The following is a 26,467-nucleotide window of genomic DNA, read 5'->3' on the forward strand; positions in this document are numbered from 1 at the left end:
CTGAGGGCAAAGGAACGCGATGAGCTGTACAGCAGCAGCGTTTAACATGAGCTTCCGCCAGCCTAGTGGCCGCGGGGCTCTGCAGATCCTGCACTGGCTGGTGAGAGTACAGATCAGTCCATTTTCCCCCTTGCCCGTTCCAGCGCCAACACCAGGAGGGTTAGGAGTGGTTAAGCCTTCAAGCCCACACCCAGGAGGCCGTGACCGACCACAGGAGCACCTCTCCAGAGGTGGACACTCGACGTGGGCGTCTGGCATCACATCAGGCAGAAGCAGGTTTCACTGTCTTTACCCACAATTTCACTTTACAAGGGGGTTGCAAGTACTGGGCTGGTGAAGCGACAGATGGAACACGGATGGCTGTTGTCACACGGCCCTACCTCCCCAACGGCGGCCTCCACGCTCATCTCTGACAGCTGAGAAGCCAGAACAGGCTGTGGAAAGTCCTTCCTGGGAGGCCAGACCTGCCAGCAAGGCTGGAGGCTATGCATCACGGCAGGTGGGTGCAGCCGAGCACACACAGACTGGGGTTGGGGGCAGCCCTGCAGGGGTTCCTGGAGAAACACAGCCTTGCTGCTGCCACCGAAGCGGACGAGGAGCTTCCTGCAGTGGCCACCCAGGGCCTCCTGCGAGGGCTGACCCGGCTCTTCTGGCTGCAGCCCTGGCCCACACTCCTCCGCCCTCCTGGTTCCTGCACTAAACCCGCCAGACCTGGAAACCTGGGGACGTGCAGACCGTTAGGCGTGCTGCCCAGCGCCTTCCAGGAGCTGTTCCTCCCCAACCCTCTCCCTCGAGATCTGAATCATATCAACCTCACTCTCAGCTCCAGGGACAAGGGTGACCAGCCCAAGCCTCCCTCTACTCCCCAGTGGCCAGTCCAGGAGTAGACGTCCACCTAGCCTGACTGGTGAGTGCAGGGCAGGGTCTTGGCCACAGCCATCGTTTCAAGATTAGGCCTGTGGCCAGTAAGATGAAGCCGCCCATTCCTGGGTGAGAGCTGGGTGAGAAAAATCTCTCCTCTGGACAGTATGCATTGGGAGATGAGGCCCAAAACTGCTACGGCCATTTGGTTCCCAAGGATTCAGCCTGAGGTTCACACCAACAACTTGGAAAAAGCAAGTCAGGAAACTGCAGAGCAATGGACCTTGTGCCCTGATCAGGCAGTACCTGGAATCCACCCTGCCTTTGGATTTTCAACTCACATGCTGTAAAGTCTGCTCAGGTTGGGTTTTCTGATAGATCCCAAAGCATCCTGACTTATTAGACTACTTTACTCGTGGATTTCTTGGCTAAATGTATTAACATTTGTTTCTTCTCACTAAAAGTCCAAATTTTCAACAAGGCCACCTGTGTGAGATTGACAGCTTCATCCCACTTGTTCTTGTCTTGGCTGGTGTAAGCCGCCAGGTTCTCTGTGTACTGCAAGACGGACTTTAAGAACCTGTTTAAAAGAAAGAAATTAATTTCTTTATCTATGCCCTTGTAAAATGCAATAATGATTTAAATGTATCCCCTTCATTTTGAAATTACAACTAAAGTTCTGTAGTTAATTTTTGTCTGAGGATTCAAGAAAAAAATACATTCAAAACAGAAATGAGAGAATACAAATTGGATGAAGGAGAAGAATGCCGAACTAGAGTGTCACTGGAAGGGATGGACACCTAGACTCCACACAGCTCACATACTCGCCATCTTTCTCTCCCAAATGCACATATGACGGATGTTCTTAGCTGATGGGACTCGGTTCCAGAAAGGACCTTAGAGGCCGTCTGGACCACACTTATGCATAATAAACCCACAGGACACAGGACCTCGGGGGCTGTGCCTCCTGTTCCCACCCTGATGACCAGCCTCACCCGACGGAGAGAGGGGCCACCCCTTCAAAGGAGATACGTCCCACCTGGAGCAGCTATTGCTGTTGAAAGGCTTTTCCTGAAAGATAATTCGTCAGAAAGTTCACAGGGGAATTACCTCTGACTGATGGGAGGAAGCGCTATTTTCACATTTTCCAAGTTCTCCTCAAAGGTTCCCAAGTGGCCTAAAATTTTCTCCAACTATGAATTTTTGAAATTTTCAAACTTAGGGAGCAGTTAAAAGAATAATACGATGAAAATCCACAGACCCTTTGTCTAGAGGCGTAGGTTTCACTTAGGGTGATTTTGCCCCCAGAGGACTGTGGCAACATCTGAGCCGTTTTTAGTCATCACAACTGGGGGCTACTGGCATCTAGTGGGTGGAGGGCACCACCCTACAGTACCCGGGGCAGACCCGCGGCAGAGACAGTCCACGGTTTTGAGCCGTGACCTGGCCCCAGGCATCCACACAGCTGCCTGAGACGGTGGCAGCCTCTCCAGCTTCCTCCCGATAACACTGTCTGGACGTTATTCTTACACCAGGGGGAGGAATTCCGAAATCATTCCCATGTAAATCACATTAAATTTTCTGAAACATGTCAGTTTTAAAGGCTCACAAATTTGCACTGAAGTCCACAGAGAAGAACAGTTCAGGACCAGACTGTGGGGTTGAAAAAATCACCAAGAAAATAACCAACAGGAGTGAACATGATTCAGAATTAGCAAAACACAGCTGCGTCTCCCGTACGTGAGGGCACTGACCTTAGATACTGCTGATATTCCGAAGTATTTTTCCCAAGAACCACATGAATGTTGACCAATTCCAGTGCAATCAGCAATAAAATCAGATAAAGCATAGGAGACAGAAGCTTAATACTAAAAATAAAGTAAAAGTTAATAAACGTAAGTATTTATCGCCTTTATAAGGAGAAAAATGTTTCACCTAACCAATCCTTCTTTCAAAAGTCCTTAAATTCAAACTTCTCAAAAGAACACTCTTGTGTGGACAGCCGTTATCCCAGTGGCCGTGAGCCCTGGCCCCTGCAGGCTGTGTGGGATGCCCCTCAACCTTGGGCCTGAGCTCCTTGCCTGGTTCTGAGCCCGCAGGCGCCCTGCCTGCTCTGAGGACCAGGCTCCACCGGCTCGGCACCCAGTCCCTTTGCCCAGTGGCAGCTCCTTCCTTACAAGTCAGCGTTCAGCCAAGGACTCTCCCAAGAGGAGAAACACAAATGGCTTAAACATGAGAATGGGTTCAACATCTCTGGGACCAAATTCCAGTTAAAGTCAGACTCCAGTCTTCCCGGGAGGAATTTTAAAATATATCCTGTTTTGGGGAAGGATGTGTGATGTAACAGCATCACCTCATAAACTGCCGGTAAGGGTGTAAACTGTATGTAACCTTCCGAAAGCAAAGGAATACTTACTAAAAGCTTTATAAACGCAGATACCATTCAACCCAGAAATTCTAGGAATTTGTCCAAAATGGTAATTTCATGAGGATGTAGCACATTCTAAAATACACAATGCTGGCATCCCCAGGTAAATCTGCTGTCGTATTTTAAATCCGGGTCCGTAGAACCCATATCCCAAAATTATAAATGGTATTTTTAAGTGACACATATGTAACTTCTCCTGAAAATAAGTATTTCTCTGAAGTCAGGGGTAGAAGTGTACCCTGAGGTAAGAGCTGCCCAGCAGGGCTCCTCTAAACGAGACCCGCGAGCCACGCACCTGTGAACCAGGCGCAGGTAGTTCCGCCGCTGCCGGGAGCGCAGGCTCCTGTCCTCCCACTGCCGGCGCCTCAGCTCCGCGCAGGCGGCCACCTGGCCACACACGCGGCAGCAGTGGGCGCCGATCTTCCGGAGCACGGCCAGCACCTCCAGGACGGCTCTGGGGCAGAACAGGGTCCGGACAGGGATGCTGCAGAGCTCACGGAGCAGCTGGGGCCACCTGCAGGGCAGAGTGAGAGTCCCGAGGGCCTATGGTCACCAGTCCTCCGCGGCCTGCACACCTGCCGTGGCCTCCAACGCGGTCTCGGTTTCCTGCTGCAATCGTTACACTGGGCGGGTGTCGATGGTGAGAACAGATCGTGTGTTGTAACATCCGTCAGACAGACCAACGCACGCACCATCAGGGCTTATCTAACAATTCCTCCTGGGACACAGTGGGATTCTAACACTACCTTCAACGTGTAAGACTTCAAACACAGAAAACTGCGAGGTCGGCGACCCCAAAATACTTCCCCCAGGACACCCTGGACTTACTCCTCAGGACGAAGGTGCTCCGAGGCGTGAGGAACGCGGTGCGTCTCGGGCACGTGGTGACACAGCTCAGCCACGATTTCTGTGATTAAAGAGTGGCAGGCATTTATTTCAGAATTACCTTCTGATCTGAAAAACAGAAAACATTTAAAGATACATGACAATGAGCAAGATGCAGAATAATATTTATTTCAGTGGTTCGCTGAGCAAAGCACTCAATCTGCAACTCGCTTTCCCCAAAAATACAATGAAAAAGCCACCATCAGAGGGAGAGGTAAAAAGAAACGACACACACACTGTGGGCGATGCACCTGCTGTCAGAAGATGCCCTGTGACCCTCGAGAGTCCTCCCTCGAGCTGACTCTGCAGTGTGTCCACGCCCACTCCTCTCCTGAGCTTCAGACCCGCTGTCACACCGTCCACTAGCCATTTCTGCCAGATGCCACCCTCCTCCCCACAAGGCCTGCCTCTCGTCCCTGTGCCCTTGGTCTCTGCAAACGGTTCCCCCACGACCGGGCCCTGAACCCCCAGTCTTGGCCCTCCAGTCACCAAGACCTAGCAACCCCTCCTTGGGATCTGTCTCCCAACAGGCTTGCCAGAGAAAAAAAAATCGTTCAGAGGCTGACATTCTCGGACCCCCGCGAGGCCTGTGTGACTTGGGGGGCACTCACCGCTGAGCCTCCCTTTCGGATCCTTCAGGCAAAGGCAGCAGAGGCCAAACTCCGATGCTCCTCTCACAGCTCAGCACCTGACAGGACAATGTACAACTGCTTTTCAAGATTTTTAAATAATGTTCTAGAAAACATGTTTTTAAGTTGTTACAGATGTTGTCATCACTTCCAAGAAAAGACATATCTGTAAAATTGTTTCAGATGCCACACTTTAAAACTAGGTGATGGGTCTGTTACTCAATCAAATCAGGTAAAGGAAGGTAGGTGAAATATGGGATTCCAAGGAAGTGTCCAAAATTCTTCTGACGCCTCCTGATGAGAGTTGGTCCGTGTCCCCGCCCCTGGTTGGGGCCAGCCGTGGCGAATGGCCGTGGCCATGAGAACACAGGGAGAAGCAGGTCGGAGACGGGCCCCTCCCCTCGTCCCCACCTCTGCTCGGGTGCAGCTGGCCGAGCACCCAGCACAGACTTCCACTTCTCAGATGGGTTCCTGTCCGGCAGAGTCCGTCCCAAATTTATGACCCACAAAAGCACAAGCAAATTAAGTGGTTGTTGTTGATGCCACCAAATGAGGTACTTTGTTACGCAGCTGATATCCCGAGCAGCGGACTTAGAAAGAACAGGATGCAAGATTGGCTGCAGAATAAAAGGTGACTAAATCACATGCGGCAGGAGTACGAGGCCACAGAAAAGGTGAAGGTGCAGAACGCCCACTGTGGGGAAAGGAAGGGGCGTTGACCAGGGACCTGGAAGCAGCAGCCAAGGAGCAGGAAGGCTGGCCCCCCGAAGCTTCTCTTCCTTCCAGAACCTTCCCTCCTTTGCTGAAGCCTCCCTCCCTGAATGCTTCTGGGTCCTCCTTCTAACGGCTTTTGTTCTGGAAGCTCGGAATCACTATGGGCAGACAGTGCGATGCGAGTGGATAAAGGTACCAGAGCAGCCCGACGCGCCATCGCAAACAGGACCCGCTGACAGAGGAACTCAGGCTGATTCCTTCCCGCAAACAGCAAGGACAGAGCGCCGCTGGGTTCTGCTCCTGCACAGCTGCTGATAACCCCCTCCTGCCTGATGCTACTCAGGACCTGTCTTCTCCAGGCTCGGCTTCTCCCCGGCGCCACCGCAAATCTCCCCAATCCATTCTGTGCTGATTTTACAGCTTCCTTTTAGAATTTCTCAGTTAGCAACTATCATGATTATTATATTCTTGGAGACGACCCCATTTTTGCCCCCTCGTACCGCCTACCATACAGAAAATAAAGTCTCTAGGCTACTCGCCAAATTGTAACTTCCTGGTAGAAATGCTTAAGAAAGTTTGTTGCCTGCTTGTTTACCTTACAGGTTAACAAAGGCTGGCCTCATAAAGCTGGCGTCCCTCACCACGAAAAGCAACACCTGTGACCGATCCCGGGTTACCAGCACTCAGCCACCCATCGGGTACCAAGAACGCCGAGGACACAAACCCCACCACAACCCGAACTGCTGGACCTTAGAAAGACAGAGTGGCTTGGCCAAGGCCATGTGTCCAAGGTGAACGCAGGCTACAAAGCCAGCTCTGCGGACTTGCAGCCCGGCTGGACAAGGCCGGCCTGTACCTCTCAAATCTCTGCAACAACTGACCTGCACACGCCCCTCCCCACACACCTGCTTTTTAAGCTGAGAAACTGGATGGCAGCGAGCGCCATAGGCTTCTGCAATGCTCACCAATGCTCTCACTGCTGCTTTTTCCTGCTTTAGAGAAAACAGATAATTGTTACTACAACTTCTGGTCAGGCTCCTACTTTTCTTCTATTGCATCTTAGGTCATTTAAGAGTCCCAATTTCCAATCAGCTTCCTTCACATAATTCTCTCAGCTAAAAGAAAGCAAAACTCTTCAATAAAATAGGTCTAACAAGGCTTCCCTGGTGGCGCAGTGGTTGAGAGTCCACCTGCCGATGCAGGGGACACGGGTTTGTGCCCGGGTCCGGGAAGATCCTGCATGCTGTGGAGCGGCTGGGCCCGCGAGCCATGGCCACTGAGCCTGTGCATCCAGAGCTTGTGCTCCACAACGGGAGAGGCCGCCAACAGTGAGAGGCCCGCGTACCGCAAAAAAAAAAAAAAAAAAAGGTCTAACATAGTAGTCAAACCATAACCAACAAAATTTTTAAATGAGGCTGATTAACAATGATAAATTACAAAGGCCACTCTGTCCACAATGCAGCAAAACAAGAAATAAATGGGAGAAAAAAAGATGCCAAACAATTGGAAAATGTAAGAGATTCTCCTAAAAAACTAGGACATAAGAATTTAAACATTAAAAATCAATATAACTAAAAGAGGATTACATACTATAAACACTCAATTGCCAAACATACATTTTTAAAAGAGTAAATATAACATTATTTACAGCTGACGCATCTGTATAACTGGAAAACCCAAGGTGGCAGACTATTACCTAGTCAGTGAGCTGAGAGTGGACAAATTTAATACACAAAAGTCAAGAGCTTTTCTACGTATAAGCAGTAACTACCCAGAACTCTCAATAGCACAAAACAACTCATATAGTTAGTCGTTACTTGGAGAAGAGATGCACTCAACTTTCACTCACGCAGATACCTACACGGGTGCTACATGGAACAGAGAGAAACCAGCCCTCACTGTGTGGTGAACGTCCGGCGGGGTCGCCAGGACTCACACCTGAAGTCAGTGACGAGCCGGCAGCCACCACAGCACACACGGCTTCTCCCCTGAGACAGGAACCTCAGGAGGGCCTCAGAGCACAGTGGGGACACATGGGGGCCACACCCCTCCCAGGGGCTCAGGGGAGCAGTGGGGGTGGCAGAGGAGGGGGGATGCAGATCTGGGGCACCAGCTTGAGGTAGAGGATTGAACGTGGAGAGTGAAGAGTGGGGACTGGCCTGTGTCAGGGAACAATGTGCAATCTTGCAAAAATGTCAATTACCCCCACATTAATCCATCAGGAGCCCATTCCTGTGGGCTGGTTGGTTGGGCTTGGGCTTTGTGTTTAACTACACAGGTTCACTGGAATAATAACAATTAGAGAAGAGGCAGGACAATTCTGAAGAAGAAGAGGGGCGGGAAAGTAATCTCTCAGATATCAAACCGTACCATGAAGCTTATTAAAGACAGGCAAAGAGAGTCCAGTGCACACAGTATAGAGATATTTATTCTCTAAATGGCGTTTGGCCAACTTGCAAGCAATTTGTTAAAAAAAGAAAAAAAGTACAGCTAGATTCTCTAACTTACTCCCAGCTGAAATAAATTCCAGCTGCATCAATAGATGTAAATCAATAGACGTAAATGATGTAAATTTACATCAACAGATGTAAATCAATAGATGTAAATGATCAATAGATGTAAAAAGCTATAAAACTATACAGGAAAACATATTACATTTATAATTTTGGAAAGCAAAGGGTCTTTTAAGGACTTCAAATGCATAAGTCAGAGAGAAAAAACATCAAAACCTAAAGACTGGTAACAAGCAACACATACTCTGAAAATGGCAAATAAGGCTAATAAACCAATGAGGAAAATGAAACTGAATAAAACAGAGCAAAGATGTTAACAGGAAGTTCACAAAAGAATTTCAGCATCATAGTTAGACATTTTCCACAGCAGAGAAAATTCTAAATCACCCATCAATGAAGGACAGCTTAGACAAATAATGACACATTGATAAGATGGGGTATCAAGCAGCTGAGACAGAGTAAGGTAGAAGAAAGTTGCCAAAAATAAACTGTTAATGAAATGCTAGTTATAAAACAGAGTATGTCCTGCTTTGGAACCCGCACTGCAGGCTCATGGAAAGATGTGGAAGCAGAGACACTCAGCTACTGACAGCAGTCACCTCTGGGAGAAGGGATTCCTGAGAACTTTCACTTTTTGTATTAATTTTTCTATCCTGTTGGAATTTTGAAACAAATTTTCCCATAATTGTTACATGTACAGTCTGAAAAAAAGATTAAAATATAACTAACAATCTAACCTATTTCTTTTAATATATAAAAGAATTAGTTTATTGACAAATGCAAATATTCTACTCTCTCATTTAATAGTCCTCTGTAAATTTTTCCAATTTATTTAGTTAATCCTGTTTTATACTTTGTTCTCTGGTTTGCAATATCCCATCACTGTTAAAAACACAAGCAAATGTATGCTTAGGAAATAGGCTGAATTATTCTTGGTGAGATCAAGTAATATTGATTTATTTGTTATAGACAATGCCTGTACACATGCACACATGTTCAGATGGAGGTACACTGTACTCACATAAATTAAAAGATGATTAAAATATAATTACATCTGAAAATAAACTACATTCCTTCATAACTTAATGACCATGAATTTAATTAATTTTCTTTCCTACACATTACCTTAAACACTGATAATAGATCTTCATCAATAAATCTGAGTAAAAGTACAAAGGAAAATGCAAGCAACTGATTGGCTGCTTCTTTCGGAAATTCAGGTAAACTGATTTCCCCGTGGCTTAAACGATCTCTTAGACGGGGACCTTCCTGATGGTTCAGGAAATCCCAGAGAAATTCCTATCAAAAAAAGGACACAGAAAATATTTGGTTAGTATTCTCAGCAGAAAGAAGGAAAGTCCGAAGGCCCAGAAAGGGCAAGCCCAAAACATCTGAGGAGCAGCAATGTTCATTACAGAAAAGTTAGACTGAAAAAGAAAGTCATTCAAGGTCACGCAACAGAAAAGTATCAAGTTACGATAGTCCCTGGATCTCTTGGCTTTATCACTGCACTCGACTACCTCAGGCAGGACTGCACCCCACTAGCTCAGGATGGCCCTGAGGAAACCCCGTCCTCTGTAACTGCACTCCACAGCCTCAGGCAGGACTCCCCTGAGGGCACCCTGCTGTCTGTAACTGCACCCCACCCCTCAGGCAGGACTCCCCTGAGGCACCCTGCTGTCTCTAACTGTACAGCCTGCTCCTCAGGTAGGATAACCTGGGGAGCCCTGTTTCTGTACCTGCTCCTTGGCTGATTGATAAGAACCTAAGAAGTTTGTAGAACTCACCACCAGGGCTGCAAAACTGCTTGCATGGCTCCAGTGCTTAGTAAAAGTACCCTTTCTCATTCTCACCCTCGTGAAAAACGAGAACTGGGTTGACCACATTTGGAAGCTAACTTTCCAATCAATAAAAGAATCCACTGCTGTGCTCCTGCACGGACAACACCATTTTTCTTTTCCCTCATGGCTCTCCTTCTTACATGTCCTTTCTCACATCACTCGTTTACTTCTGAAGCCCTATGAAGACACTGCTTCTTTCTTAATGGCAAAAATCCAAGGACTCTTCCACAACATAGAGGAAAATAAGTCAGAAAACCCAATTTGCTGACCCAGGCAAATTGCTGATGGGCAAACAGAATTAGACAAACTACTTCAATCATCCTAATTTCCTGATGGCAGAAAGGACGCCCAGAGAGCGTATGGAATCTGACTAGTGTCACACAGCCGGAACTGGAACCTAGGTTGCTAACTCCCAGTTAAAAGGAGAAAATATGAAAATTCTATTTACAGTCCGAAGTAGTCACTGCAATAACTTCATAAAATACAAAACTGTGATAAATAGAAAATGGCTCTAAATAACTACCTTCTCTCATCCAACACTCTGTCTTACTAGTCGCATCTGACTTTGCTGTCATTCACGAAGCAAATGCAGTCCCTGCTACCAGCGCAATACAAAACCCACAAATTCAAATATTGCTCAGAATCAGGTCAGCTAAGTCATCAGGCCTTAGGAGAAGGACATTTAAACAAAAGCATGAAGCACAGTACCTGAGCTGGGCTCAGAGCCAGCGAATGACAGTTGCACAGACAATGAAGTTCAGGCATGGGAATGCTTCAGAAGCACTTTTTATGGGCACGTCACAAGCCAAAATTAACATCATTTTTGAGAAGTGCTAATCACATCCATAAATACAAGGATGTTAGATCGTAAATGCCTAATACTTTACCATTGCAGGCTCTCCAAGGAAAAGAGGAAGTTGATTGATTTTACCATCATTCAAGTGTTTTGCCAATATCTAAAACAGCAAAAAGAAGTAAGCTGATTAACTGGTACATATACAGAACTTTCAGTGTCAAAAGATATTGTACATTTGGTATGACATGCTGTGTAAGTCCAAAGCAGATTAAATGAAATAAGGACAGTCTTAAGAACATAGCAACCACCTGTTCAGAAAAGGTTTTCTCAACCAATACAACGACTTTAGGAAGATATATATATGTATTCTTAATTGTGTGTATGTGTTTATGTATATTTACATGTATATAGGTGTGTATATGTGTATTCATGTATATGTCTGTGTGCATTTATGTGCATATATATGTATATGTGTATTTGTGTGTTTATGTGTAGTGTGTGTATACAGGTATACGTGTATGTTGTGTTTATGTGTATTTGCAAACACTGTGTATGTGTCCATGTATATACGTGTGCATATATGTATATATGTATGCTATGGCCTTTCCATAACTTCAGAAGCTAGGTTAATAAGACTGGGTCTCAATTAGTCTGAAAACTATATTCAACACTATCATCACCTTTTTCTTTTTCTTTTTGCTTATATGACTATCAACATTTTCCTGTAAGCATATGATTTATGGCTGATCTTTAATTTTAATTTTAAAAGAATATAATGTTTTATTTGTTTCAAAATACCTTATAAGTTTACTTACCTCATCAAAGGTAGTATAAAGAGCTGTTGACTTCAGAAAAGGAAATAAAAGAAATAATTAAAGCAAAATACAAGTAGTGTGACACTATTCAGGCAGGAAAAAATTCTAGCACAGGGCCACAAATATGAAACCTCCTTTTGTGTAAATAAATCTTTATCTAGCAACACTTTGGGAAGAATGTCATTGACAACATAAACACAATATAAAAGACATGAAAATACAGCAACCCTGGCAGTCTAGCCATGTTAGGATACTGCTCTAACAAGGACTGTAGCTCAGATACTTTTTTTTTTTTTTCTTTTCTGTTGAGAAATGTTTTTTTATTGTTCATGGACTACTGATCACAGACAGAAAGCATCTGGCTTATTTGTGACTTCAATCATTAGCTCTCCATTTTAGGTTAATGCCAATATTTGAGAATCAGGCCTGAGTGAAAGCAGTAATAAATACTAGACAGAAATGACAAAAAAAGTCAGAAGTATCATAGTCCAGATTTCCAGAGGTCTGATCTAAATCAGCATATCTCAGCTAACGGGTCTTTATGATCTTATAGATTTGAATTTAAAGTGTATAATTGAGTTTAAGGACTTGATAAGAAAATAGCATTTTTATTTTGCAAATTAAGGGTAAAATGGCTGTTCAATTTCTTCATACAAACTGGGCTTTTAAAGCATACACTTGACTAGCATACTTAAATATTTTACCCTCCAAGCATTTTTTCCCGCTTTGTTTTTTTTAACATCTTTCAGATACCTCTAACACTTACGATGCCACAACTTCACAAATCACTACTCACACAGAGCACTTCTACTGATGGCTGGTATCTGTGTGCAAGTGAGCACAACTGAATATTTTCTCCAACAAATAGCCTTTGTTTTTCATGCTTCTTGGTATAATTAGCCCAGATTTTATAGACACGGCTCGGGGCCAGGCTGCCTCAGCACTCTAATCCCAACTCCACACCTCCTACAAGTGAGACCCTGAGCACCTCCATGCTCAGCTTTCTCTGCAGAAGTGTAAGTGAGGAATGCCCATCTCAAAGGCTGCTGGGGAATTCAGTAGGATTTTACATTCAGGTGCTCAAGAAATGTGTTAAACTTATTAATGCTTATTAACATATTTTCATTTTAATACTATCAAATACTCCTGAACATTTATTACTGTGCAGATGACTCTAAAGCCCATGTATTGCTGACCCTAAAATTTTTTCCAAGCTCTATTCTAAATATTCAATTGCCTACTAAATATCCCCACTACTTCCTCAAAAAAGCTGAACTTTTCATTCATCTCCATAAATGATGTGAATTAACTTCTACCTTTTTTTTTTTTGCGACGCCGTGCAGCCTGCGGGATCTTAGTTGCCTGACCAGGGATCGAAGCTGGGCCACGGCAGAGAAATTGCGTAGTCCTAACCACTGGACTGCCAGGGAATGCCCAACTTCTACCTTATTTTATGGAGTTGGTATAAATGTCTTATCTCTCACCCCTAATACACACAAGCTTCTAGAAGTCCCTAGGTCTTTGCTCATCTTCATATCCTGCATTGATTCTGAAGAGACCTTGTGCCATAACAAGTATTCAATAAATAATTACGGCATTTGCACAGCACTTCATAATTTTCATGTATGTATTGCTGTGTAAATAAATTGATGCTATGTTTATTCTGGATAAAAGCCTGGGCTAAGATTTAAGATATTCTTCGATAAACTACAGCCTCTGTAGAAACAGTCACACTATTTATTTGTGCAGTGAAATGACAACTAAATAACCAAATTCATAGCATCACAGAGCCGTGCAGTGACTGGTCAGGTCACCATGAAGTCAACTGTAAGAGCACTCGAGTGAGAGCTGTGACAACTGGGGCTCTAGTTTCTGCTGGAAGACCCAGGCTTCACTCCACAACACTGGACTGGGCAGAGCCTACATCAAAGGCACCGGGTGTGGGCACCAGCGGACATATATGGATGACCCACTCCAAAGGGGCCTACACCAGAGAGCTCTACAAAAATGCACATGAGGAAAAGCAGAACTGCCTCAAGATAAGACAGAAAGAGAACGCAGAGAAAAGCAGCTGTTAGATCCAAGTAGATGTGGCTCTGGGAGGTCACCACTGTGGCCGGGAGTGGTCAGGCAGGGGACAGTGGGCAAAGTGAGAGGAAGACACGCATGTTCAGGAACTGGCGAGGAGCTTAAATTATGCTGGGAATCAGAGGGAAAACAAACTGGAGAAAGGCTGAGGCCAGACTCTGACATCCTTACAAGCCATGCAGAAGCGTGAGCCTTGCAGGCAGGTGCTGGGAGCCATGGAAGGTTTCTAAGCAGAGGAAACCACAAAAGACACAGGAATACTCGTGAGTTTAGAAAACAATTAGTGGCAGTGTGAGAATGGATTAGAGAAGGAGAATCATGAAGACTTGTGGAAGATGAGTTACCAGGTGAGCGTGATGGGGAGCCAGGTGAGACCCCAGCACTGAAGGACCACAAGACAAGTCAGGGGTAGAACTGATCGGCAGGGCAAGTCCATGAAGAGAATGGAGTGCAGGCAGAGCATAAGATGGTGCTAAAGCTTGGTGCAGAGCAATTCAGAGAATAAGGATAATAAGGAATACCAGAGAACAGATTTGTGGAAGAAAAAATTTGCTCTTCTGAAATAAAGTAAATTTGAGATGCTGGGGAAAACTCATATGAAGATATTCAACGAACAGGTGTAAACCTAACTCAGGAGATCAAAGAACCGTGAGTTAGAGACAATGCCTTGGAGACTGCTGGAACTTAATGCTATAAATTGCCCTCTTGGCACTGCGTTAGCTGCATCAACAACTTCTGCCATGTTGTGCTTTCATTTTTATTAGTTTCAAAGTATTTACTAATTGGTGTTGCTCCCACACAGGTAACAGCTTAAGGCATGGTATTATGTGAGGTCTCCCAAGGAATAAATATAAAGAGAGTACAGGGTTGAGAACAGAATTCTGAGGAATGCCTATATAAAGGGGCACAAAGAGGAAGCTGAACTAGTGAAAGAAACAAGAATCCCAAGTATGGTAGATGCTGCTGTTTGTCCCATAATATATATTCTTCCTTTCCCCTACCTAATGGATTCTCCCATAGCTAACTAGGCCCGTGGCCACCCAGAGACATTGCTAAGCCTCCCTGGCAGTTCTGGCCAAAAGGAAACAGTATCCTTCGAGAAGGGCATGCTGTAGACCACCCACGGCCCACCTCATAGGGTTACAATAGTACCAGTAAATATGCCTACAGAGGAAACACAAGCATCAACGCATCTGATGACACCATTAGGTTTAAAAGACTACCTGGAAATATGACAGAACCCTCAAAGACAATCACAAATAAAATAAATATATAACATATAAAATCACAATAGGAAGCCACAAAAAATGACAGTCAGGCCTTCCAAAGAAAGTTCTTAGCTAAAAAATTCATTTAACAATAAGCAAAAATATGATATTAAAAGCTTTTAATTAGGCACGGAAAAATGTCAACACAGCAACAACAGTCACCATCAACCATTTAAAGCAGTGTACCTCAGCAGTCAGAAGTCTCTTTGGACATTTGTTAACTGTGGCAAAAACTTTCCTAAGTCCAGTCTCTAGTTGCACCAATAACAATATGGCACAGTCAGCAAACCTGTGAAATTGAAGGAAATAAGCAAAACTTCATGTTTTCAAAGTAAACACTGGCACCAACACCATAATAAGGGTGCTGTATTCCAGATACTACCAATATGTGTCCAAAGCAAGGAGGAGTGACATTACTCGCTAATATGAGAAACAAAAACAGAATCAAAGTCTCATTAGACTAGTGACTGTAAAACTATTTTCCAGTGTCTTAATGTATGATGAAACACTTTTAGCAGCTGCAGTAGAATAAAGTGTCATCAAAGATCTGCTAAACTTATTTCTTCACTTCTAAAAAATACTCAGAAACCAGGATTTCAGTGGGTTCTCAAGGTATCCAATCAAATGTACATATCAGGATAAGGTAACTTGAAAGGAAGTAAAGACCACTGACCTCCTGATGCTTCCACTCCTGGGCTTGCTCCCCAGGGAACATAGAGACAAACTGTCATCTTCTTTCTCTCATGATTCTCTAACATTGGACACTATGTTTCAGTCACAGTAAGAACTCAAAAAACTATTAATAAGTTGATTCTGAAAACTGATCATCAGGGAGCTCCCTGGGGGCCTAGGGGCCAGGGTTCCGGGCTTTCACTGCTTGCTGTGGCTCGGGTTCAATCCCTGATGGGGGAACTGAGATCCCACAAGCTGCACAATGCAGCCCAAATTTTTTTTAATTTTTAAATAAAAATAAATTCATTAGTTAAATAAAAAATAATTGTCTTTATTAATTGTACAAAAACAGTACAAAAAATAATGTTTAAAACACAGTTACAAGATGCCTTTTAGTTAATTATATGAAGATATTCTATGCTCGGGTCTGCCCTTGAGTCAGTCCCGCTCCTACCTGCTCCAACTCCAATAGCAACAAAGCAGAAAGGTTAGGGTTTTTAGAAGGCCTAGCCTCCAAGCTGCCAATGACCACTATGTAATGCCACACTTCAGGTACCTGTGAGACTTGAAGTTGAGTAATGCAACTTCCCAATATGGCAACATGATTTTTAGTATAAAAGTGGATTTCTTCATCACTTCTTCTAATACTGAAAGTACCTCATAAGTAACATCTGTAAAAATAGCAAATATTTTTAAGCACAACCACACTAATCAACTGAAAAAAAAGGTGTAAACACACTTAGGGAGTGATGCCACTGAGCCGACCTCTTCAGGAAAATAAACTGTGGGCCCTGGGCAGCATGCCACCTAAGCGTGAGACCACCTGAACTAGCGCCAGGGTTGCAGGTGACCACAGGCACCCTTGGAAAAAGGGAATGTGGGCAATTACATCTCTTTAAGCTACAACAACTTTGAGTAGAGGAGTTTAGGGTCAACAAGCTGACCACACTGACCAAGAAAATTAAAAATATCTTCAGAAGATACAGGAACCAAGTGTGACCCCAAAGGTAAACTATGGACTTAAGGTGATGATGACTTGTCAATGTGGGTTTATCCTTGGTAAAAAATGTACCCTCTGGTGGGAGGTGTTGATAATGGGGGAAGCTGTGCGGGGGGCGGGCGAGGGGGGTGTGGATGGGAAATCTCCGCACCTCCCTCTTGATGTTGCTGTAAACTCAGAACTGCTCTACAAAAATAAAGTCTTAAAGAATATATACATTGGGCTTCCCTGGTGGTGCAGTGGTTGAGAGTCCGCCTGCCGATGCAGGGGACGCGGGTTTGTGCCCCGGTCCGGGAAGATCCCACATGCCGCGGAGTGGCTGGGCCTGTGTGTCCGGAGCCTGTGCTCCACAATGGGAGAGGCCACAACAGGGAGAGGCCCACGTACCGCAAAAAAAAAAAAAAAAAAAAAAAAAAAAAAAAAGACTATATACATTATTGCCAGTCACCTGACTACCAGAAGGATCCGTGATACAAAAAGGCTAAGGCTGCCGGGACCAAGATGATCCGTACTGTTCCCTCCAGGATTAACATCAGCAAATACAGACACAACACTTCAGCCAAAGTGGAAAAGAATGAGCCTGGAGCAAACACATGGTTTAACTGCTCTTTCAAAGTCCTGTGTCCCCCAACCCCACTAATTTGGTAAATGGCTTTCTCATGAAAAGAAAACAAAAGATGATATAGGAGAACATTTATGCTAGTGGTACTTTTGGCATAAGGATTATGAGTACAAAGACACGAGAGCTAAAAGGAGAAGGGAAAGTGCGTTACAAACTGGTCCAAAGCCATCTGTATGCCAACATATCTGCACGATGAACTAACTTTATCATTAACGTTGAGTCACGTAGCCATGGCCCTCAGATAACCCCGGGGGCACTGTGGGAAGAGGTAAGGGTTGATGTGGCCAAATTTAAGAGGGTCTTCGTGAAACTTTCAAAGGCATCTTGCCCCTGGAGAATAACTGTTCCACCTACAGAGTTCAAGTCTCAATGCTATTTAATAACTCTATAAATATCTTTACAGAGATATATTCAGGAAAAATGTGGCATGTGGTACTTACCAGGGAAAACGATCAAATCCTCTAAGCTTGTAAGAGTTATGAAAGGTCGATGTGCCAATGTGAACTTAGTTTGTTGAAGGTAACCCTTTAGTAGTTGACCCAATCCTGCTGTCAGCAATATCATCATTGAACAGTATCTAGTGGGAAATACCACAGAGATCCATTAGAGAAATGAACTCAGCACACATACAAAAAGCTCTACTTTCAAAAACAAGAAGTTTAAAATTAAGAAAATAAAACAGCATTAAATCACAGGAAACTCCACGGGCTGTGGGGATGGGGCTGTGCAGTGGTCGGGAGGACCAGCGACATCTCAGAAACCTGTGAGCTTGAACCTCGGGCCTCCCACGCACCAGGGTGCTGTGCCCGTCACCACCTGAGCTTCTGGGGCGCAAGTCAGCGAAATCGTAACCCTATCACGCCAGTCACTCTGCCACTAACATTCAGTTTTATCTTCAAAATCTTGTCCCCAAACTCTCATTCTTCTCAAAATACATCTTTCCTTGATGTGAAATTCAAAATAAAACAAACTCTTAAGTATATCAAAAAAGAGAGAGAATCCCTCCCCCAGCATCTTACTTTGGAGGAATCTCCTGAGGTGCCGCGAAGCCGTGCCACAGAACGTTGCGAAGGTTGAGTCCACGCGGAGAGCCCACGAAGACCTTGAGCACGTCCATCTAGGTAGTGAGGGGGCAGATCACCGGGTCACTGAGTAAACCAATACAACACTGGGATTATGTGAGCTCTCTTCTTGGAATTAATGGAACCAACGGTATATAGTAATGATAACAATAATTATAGACCAACACTTGCTGAGCATTCAACATGTCAGACACATTTTGTGTTTATTTGTTACTCACTCACCCTCAGGACAACCTCTGAGGAAAGTACTATTATTCCCACTATGCAGAAGAGAAAAATATAAGCAAGGAGAGGTGAGACCAAGGTTTCAGAGGCCACAAAGCCACAAAGAGGGATGAGATGCCACCCAGGCTACACTGCTTTCATACCATACATCAACATGGCCAGTATCTAGATAAAACAAAACAGAAAGTGATAAACAGAAACTCCACAGTAAACAGCGCGTGCTCGTGATAAAATACAGAAGGCAGTGACGAAGAGCCAGACCAAGAGGCGCCAGCCTCTCCTCTGACTTGAAGCTCACCGTTCACCTGCTCTGTCCCTCCATCTACAAAGCAAAGACCCTCCCAATACAAGGACCCTGCTTATCAGACTGCAATAACTATACCTTTCCATGGGCTACCTCTGGGTCTGGAGCACCACACCTTAGGAGATTCAGAAAAACGGAAGCCGTTCAGAGACTAAAAGAACTCAACCCCACGTCACATGAAAGAAGAGCTGAGCCTCCAGGAGACTCAGGAGAGGACTGAAGCTGTCTTCATACAACTTAAAGACTCGCTGGGAAGAGGAAACAGATGCATTCTGGATTTCCCTCAAAGGGCAGGACGTTTATAAAGAGGGGTTTCAACTCAATGTCAAAAAGCTTGACAGCCGGTCCTTCGACGCTATTCTGGGAAGTCTTGGCTCTACACTAATTTTAAATACTTTACTATTACCTTAATTAAATGTTAATGACTATAATATTAAGAATTTAATATTGTTTTAAATTTAGTATTATTTTAAATTAATTGTTCATACCACCTGGGCAATCAGAAATATATATGCGAATCAACTAGGAAAATTATCTGGGAGCTAAAAGGGCTGCAGGTAGGCAAAAGGCTCACTGCACAACACAGGCAGAAAATAAAGAGCAGAAGAAAACGACGGAACTTAAGAATTCAGCATGACACCAAGCAGTCTGTATTTCCCTCCACACCCTCCACCAAAGAAAACAATCCTTAAGCTGACAAGGGGTAAGGAACCACCACCGTAAGAGTGGGAAAGCTCTACTGACAAAGGATTTCTTAATGTCTTGTTTGTAGTGTCCTCCCGGCTTGGCACTACCCTGGCTTCCCCCTTCACCTCAGCCCAGCCTTATTCAGTTGCCTGAAGGTTATTCACTGGTCTTAAACGATCTTGATCATGTGGCCTCTAGAAGGTTTGAGAACGTACATAGCTCTGCATGTTTTTTAATTGGCATCTAAATTTTTTTTCCACGGTAAGTTTGAACAGCTGCAAAAGGTGTAATTTCTCAGATGTTAAAAATATTGATCTTTTTAATAATAAAACTATAATATCACTCTTTAAAGGGTTAAAATTTTATTCTAGAATAAGTATTATAATCTATAACTTGCAGAATTAGCATTATAATTAATACATAATTAGTGGATCAAAAGACTTCAAATTGCTCATTTGCCTGGCCCCCCAGAGGTTATTATATCACAGGCTATACCACCAGAGGTCATCACATCAAAGGTTACTACTACACCTGAGGCTCTTAGACCTGAGGCCCTCACACCAGCAGTCATCACACCAGAGGCTATTATCAAACCACATTAACACTCAGGACAAGAGGGAGGTGTGTCTTTTGGCTGGAAAGGGGATGTGGGAAAGGAAAATATGCTTGAATCACTGAAATTAATTTTTTCCTAACAGAGCATCAATTTTTTTTTTTTTTGCGGTACGTGGGCCTCTCACTGTTGTGGCCTCTCCCGTTGCGGAGCACAGGCTCCGGACGCGCAGGCTCAGCGGCCATGGCTCACGGGCCCAGCTGCTCCGCGGCATGTGGGATCTTCCTGGACCGGGGCACGAATCCGTGTCCCCTGCATCGGCAGGTGGACTGCCAACCACTGCACCACCAGGGAAGCCCAGAGCATCAGTTTTTGAAGAACAGAAGTACAGCTAACATCGACTGTTTTGCGCTGTGTCTACTCCATCAGGTTTAGGCAAACAAGCTTACCACAGACTGCCCAAAGACTTGAGAGAGCTCCTCAGATGCAATCAGATCTCTTAAAAGAAAGGGGCATTCCTTCCTAATCAGTAAATACACCTAAAATTAAAACAAATATTGTGTAACAATCGTATTATGAGTCAGATGATGTTAACAAAAACATCGCCCATAAAGCAAGTATCTGTACAAATGAGAGGACAAAAGTACCGAAGACACTGACGTTTTTGATCTCATAATCATTCAAAAAGAAAAATATTTAAAAAATCTATGCTAAGTGATTGTATAGGAAAACAATACTTAAAATCAAGAAATCTGAGCTAAACTGCAAAACAGGTTAATGTTCTTTCTGATACTTTACTGGACCAACAACGAAAGAGTCCTCACACTTACGTCACCCAGGGCTCGCTCCAGACATGATGTCAGCTTCATTAAGCTAAGAGAAATAGCAAGAGATTGAAGACTTCCCAAGGCATCAAACATTTCAGGAAATAACTGTTTAGAATAAGACATATGTTAGAATTCGTGTTCAGTAAGTATTATTTCTCAAAGGCACAGTTCTATTAATGAAGTTCAAACCTCTGATGATTTCAATTGGCATATTTTAATGACTTTTTTGGTATAGGTAAACATTTTCTATATAACAATATCCAAAGAATCAGAGAGATGTTTAACTCGTTAGACGTTCAATATCTAAGGAGTTTTTGGAAAGTTCTTTATTTACTTAAATGTTTATTAAAAGCAATACATCTGGCGTAACTGTAAATTGAAAGGTCAAATATTTTGACCTAATCTTATTTCCCATTTTGATTAGTTCTTAAAAATAGGTAAACATAAGGCAGCTCAGCCTGCCACTTAAGGGAGCTACTACACAGGGAAAAGGGAACACCCTTGACCCTCCATTAGGAAATCCAAAGTATTTTAGAATTAGAGTCTTTTATAGTTACTGCTCTACTGTAATAATTTAATGTTCCAAGTGAAATGGTTGGTTTGAACCAACCACCAAACCAACCATCAAGCCATCCAAACCAAGGTTTGGGCCCCAAGCAATTCCTCCTCCCTTCTATTCGCCCTCAACAAGCCAAGCATCCCCACCTCCGGTCTCCCGGTCCCACCGTCTCAAGAACACCTTACTACCAGTCTGTAAAGTCTTTCTTTTTTTCTGGAGCTGTCCATTTTTCTCTGTCCCAGGACCAGCACCCATGCACCAACCCACGTCCCTAAACCCCAATCCTGACACTGCATCCAAAAACTTCCTTTGGTCAAAGGATGTCTCAGCTCAGGCTCTGCGGGCTTTGCCAACAGCTCCAACTTTGCCTTGCAACACTCAAGCCTTCTTATAGCTGAGGGCCCAGAGGATGGAGGAGACCCCTTTAAAATCAGCAAGTACTAAGGACCTCTAAGTGGAATCTGAAGTCTTTTATTTCTAAAGGTTGTTAAAAAGCCGAACCTCTGGAACACCTGTCCACTGGAACCCCGATGAATATCGCGTCTCAAATTGCCCCTTGGTCAGAGACGACAGATGTAAGTGGACAACCTGGCACACAGGGCCCAGCAGCCTCACGCTTCCCCCGTAATCCAGACCCTGGGCTTCAAGGATAAGAAAGCAAGTTAGTACCACAGCTCCACATCGTGTGATGCAAATGCCTAAATCATCAAAGAAAAAGGGTTTTAATTACGAAATTTCCATAAAGTTGGCAACCAGTTTATAATTGGACTTACAATAAAGATACTCATGTTGTTGAAAATAAGTTACATAGTGTTTATCTGCTTATAAAAGAAAAACTCTCATTAGCGAGTTTGAAAAATAAAGGTTCAAATATTTTTTCATTTTTTCAATCTCTTTATCTGTATATAAGTTTGTACAAAATCAGCTTCATGTTGTTATATATAATATTTTAACTTGACTTTTTAATGTAACATTATTAGACTATGAGATTTCCAATGACATTAATAATAATTATTATTATTATTTTGGAACGTATTTAGAATATGAATTTTTGGTTTTGTTGTTTTGATAAGTTTTGGTTGAACATTCACATGGTTCACGACCAAAAAATATAAAACGGTGAAAGTCTCCCTCCTGCCACCAGTTCTCCTTCCTATAGCAGCTACTGTTATAAATTCCTTGGGTGTATTTAGAAATATTTATACATACACAAGCAAATAATACATGTATGTGCTCCTCCTATTTTTTCACTCAGCCATACAGCTCAGAGATTTCTGGATCAGAAAGATGGGCCTCCTCACTCTTTTTCACCACTGCATAATATTCCCTTGCATGCATTTTTTTTTTTTTTTCCCATAATTTATTTAATCAATCCACTACTGCTTGACATTTGGCTATTTCCAGTCTTTTTTCTTTCTTTCTTTCTTTTCTATTACAAAATGCTGCAGTTACTTGGCACAAACACACGTTCATACCTGTGACTGGGCCTGTCTTGTACGTTCCTGGACGGAATTGCTGGGCCACAGCACATTCCCTTATAATTTTTACAATTATTATTATTTTTCCCATCCCACATCCCTACTTCAAAAGACATACAAGAATGCCTGGAAGACATTTAAAATAATTGTATATATCACTGGTCATTCTACACCCTTAATTCTTGTGACTTCTATCTTCTTCCCTCTTCCACCTGGATCACAGGCCGTAAGCTGAGAGCCCCTCAGCCCTCACTGCCTCCCGACCCCTCCTCCTCACACCTGGTTTTCAGAGCCCAGCTTTCCCCTAACTCTCCTATGCTTCTCTGCCTCATTCCCTCTTTCCACACCGATTCCTTTTCTCTTTCAAATTAAGGCTGCACTATAATATCTCCTAACCCAAACAGCAATGAGCAGAGAGGGAAATCTTGCAGGTCAAGACATTTTAAATGCAACAGTATTGACGGGCATTTGGGCTTCAGAGAAAGTACAAACCTGATTCTGTATAAACCACACAGTCTGTAATTGTCGTCCAGCGTACTTCACCATTTTGAGTTACAATACCACTGATATCGCAATTTTCTCTGGCTTCAAACCCGAGTTTACAAATCATATCATACACTGAAGGAGAAAGACACGTGGTAATAGGATCCTCTATTAATATCTGAAATATAAAACATAAAACACTGTTTAACATGAAGTAAAAATTAATTTTAGTATATATTTAAGTCGCATGAAAATTCTATTCTGTCTATTCTGAGTATAGAATATACTCAGGTATAGCTACTGCGTTAATACACTTTCCGAATGTCATGAGAACTATATGATTAAAACATTGTGATTAAATGTTAACTAAAGATTACTTATGCAAATATTTCCAAGTAAATGCTTAAAGATTTTTAATTACTTTATTAATCATAGTATTTAAGAATTTACAGAAGCTCAGTATATTTTATGGATAGTGCCTTATTCCTTTCAGCATTCTTTTGCTATCCCAAAGTTATCAAAATAAGCATTTTTTAATGAGGAGTGGGAAAACAGAAAATCAAGCATAATGAGTTAAAAGAGAAGCAAAAACCATAACTCTGACTCCCTATATGGTGTAAAAAGCAGCACACCACACTGCTTTTCCATGAAGGATTAAATAAAACCAAATTTTCATAATTTTCCCGACATTACATGAAGCTCATCTTATAAAGCTGCAAAGAGATCACATTCTAGGTCTAAAACTGACCTGGGGTCTTTATGTGATGTACCAAGTTCAGGGGTCTCTGTGTTCTAACATCAGTAAGTCCTGGCAGCTCCCTGAGTTGGAAGCCAGCCAGCTTAAGTTCCTCCATCCCGGTCAGCATCACCCTGTTATCCTGCCCGCTATTCCTGTCCCCAAAGGCTTCACTTCCCCCTCTCAGGCCTGACTGTCAACCAATCCTTTCAGGCCCTAGCAGGTGAGGTGCTGCCCGAGAGACTCGTGTGGAATGTTCAGTGGTCCTCTGGGACACCTGCTCAGCCAGTCGGTGCACACCCCTAGGAGCACTGCGGGACGGCAGGGGAGAGAGGACTTGCTCCCGCTGCCTGCAGCCTGGGGCTTCCTGTGCGCTTCCTATTCCTTTGAGCACCGCCCTGCAGCAGCAGCTGAACTCAGTCTGCAGTCTTCCCGACACCTGTAGGCCCAGCTTTACCACCGAATGCCCACCACAGACACACCACCATGCGTCAGTGCCTTCCCTTCAGAACTCTGTTTCCCAGACTTGCCAGGCCCTTACACGTAGCTGGGCAGCACAGTTTCCTCCTTAGACCCCTGAGTTTCAGCCAGGCAGGGGCCCTCCTCTAAGTTTCTAAGCTCTAAAATTCCGACCACTTCCCTTAGCTCCCTCAGTCCTAGGGGGAGTGACTGCTTCCCGCAGCTGCCGTGTCCACCATACTACTTGCAGAGATCCCTTTTTATCCTTTCAGATAACTAGTTAACAATTTTTACCTAGTTAACTCTTTATACCAAATTATCTTAGTGCAAAAACTAGTGTGGTTTGTCTCTGGACTAACACAGAAATATAACTCTAAAAGGTCACATTCACATCAAAAGGGACTCCTTGCATTTTTAAACAGGATTCGAACTCTAAAGGAATGAGCTGTAGTTCTGGAGTGACAGGTGACAGACAGAAATGGTATTTCTGCACAAAAGCCCATCTACTCCACGAGCAGAATGGGCCCTGGATTTGGCACCTGAAGTTGTAAAAAGGGTTCCTTTTGGTTGTAGGCACTGGATCGACACAGTTGTCCCTCAGACTCAACCAAACAGTAAGATCTTAGAGCACAGAGACCACGCCTTATACAATGCTGTAACCCCAGGACACAGCATAGACCCTGGCACACAATAAATGAAAAATAAGAGTTACATGAATGATTGGCTCCTCCTACCCTGAGCTGCAATACACCCCTCCAGGTCTCCAAGACCTTCAGATCTGAGGAATGGCTATATGCTACCCCTACCAACACACATACAATTCTACAAGTTGGCTTCTGGGTTAACTTTTAAGCCCATACTCTGTTGGACAATAAAATCCAACCTCAAATCAACAAACATTAGATGCTGCAATGCTCTGTCACTCATAACAATAAATACATCATCCTGTGTATTACACTCAGGAACATGCCTGTCCCCCCCCCAGAAGCCAGAAACCCTGCATGTTTATGTACATGTGTGTGCACCTCCCACGCCCTTTTTGTACTTCAGTGTCTTGTCCAGAGCAGCATGGGGTAGTGCAAACGGCCTGTGCTTGACAGCTAGAATGATCTGAGTTTGAATCCTTTCTCAGACTCTTTACCTCTTGCCTTGAAAACGTTACTTAACATACCCGAGGCTTTTAACTGTAAAGCGGTGCAAAATATTATCGCCTTCTCTGGTTGCAGTACTTAGAGATGATACTTGAAAAGCACCTGGCACACAGTACTCAGAAAGCAGCAGCTAGTGCTAAAACTGCTGACAGATGACTGACATTGAACTCCCCGAGGCAGGAATGTAAGTAAAATCCTTATTTTGAGGCAACCCCACTGAATCCGATCTACGGTCAGTTAATGAGACCCTTGTGATTTAGTTTTACGTTATCAAAATGGCCTAAAAATGTCCAATGTAATTCTGACTTGCAAATGTGAGCCAGAGGCGAGTATTCCTACACATACTTCCCACACTGCTCAGGGTACCACCTAGCGAAAACTTCCCTTGGGGCGAAAGCCAGTCAGAACAAAAACTATAACCAACGGCGCGTTGTGCGTGCACGACCCGGCCCCGGTGAACAGCTCCGGGCCGTGGCTGTCGAGGCCACAGAGCCTCCACACGCGCGCAAGGCGTCCCCTCGGCCCCCACACCACGTCCTCGCGGACTGCAGCCGGGACCTCGAGCCCCAGGAACGACGTGGGGTCGGGCGGCGCCAAGAAGCAGGAGGGCGGGGCGGGACGGGTCCAGCAGGCGCCACCCAGCGCAGGCACGGCCGCCCTCCGCCGCGGCACCGGCTGCGGCCCGGACGGCGCTTCCCGCGCCGCACCCCGCGGGGCGCGCTCAGGAGAACCGGCGACTGCAACTCTACCTCCATGACTTACGGCTCCCGTCCACGGCGCCGAGGGATGAC

The 26,467-nt window shown here is 44.2% G+C and overlaps 1 protein-coding gene across 8 annotated transcripts; it reads right to left on the minus strand.

Moving 5' to 3' along the window:
* Positions 1–215: 215 nt before the first annotated feature.
* ERMARD (ER membrane associated RNA degradation) lies at positions 216–26,460 on the minus strand. 8 transcript variants are annotated; one of them, XM_060029612.1, is made up of 18 exons: positions 26,426–26,460; positions 23,340–23,508; positions 21,871–22,010; positions 20,814–20,915; positions 20,433–20,522; positions 18,152–18,249; positions 17,573–17,709; positions 16,067–16,181; positions 15,025–15,127; positions 11,483–11,512; positions 10,759–10,827; positions 9,156–9,329; positions 6,423–6,509; positions 4,786–4,862; positions 4,118–4,243; positions 3,585–3,803; positions 2,616–2,729; positions 216–1,441 (listed from the first exon to the last, which is right to left on the minus strand). In XM_060029612.1, the coding sequence occupies exons 1-18, from the start codon at positions 26,429–26,431 to the stop codon at positions 1,261–1,263; spliced, it is 2,037 nt and encodes a 678-aa protein (XP_059885595.1). In that variant the 5' UTR covers positions 26,432–26,460; the 3' UTR covers positions 216–1,260. The 8 variants fall into 8 exon arrangements, with proteins under 8 accessions (XP_059885595.1, XP_059885594.1, XP_059885593.1 ...); XM_060029611.1 differs by lacking the exon at positions 26,426–26,460 and having other exon boundaries at positions 6,423–6,506; positions 23,340–23,631; XM_060029610.1 differs by lacking the exon at positions 26,426–26,460 and having other exon boundaries at positions 23,340–23,631.
* Between the last annotated feature and the right edge of the window lie 7 nt (positions 26,461–26,467).

The sequence above is a fragment of the Delphinus delphis genome, chromosome 14, assembly GCF_949987515.2.
Source record: "Delphinus delphis chromosome 14, mDelDel1.2, whole genome shotgun sequence".
Classification (NCBI taxonomy): domain Eukaryota; kingdom Metazoa; phylum Chordata; class Mammalia; order Artiodactyla; family Delphinidae; genus Delphinus; species Delphinus delphis.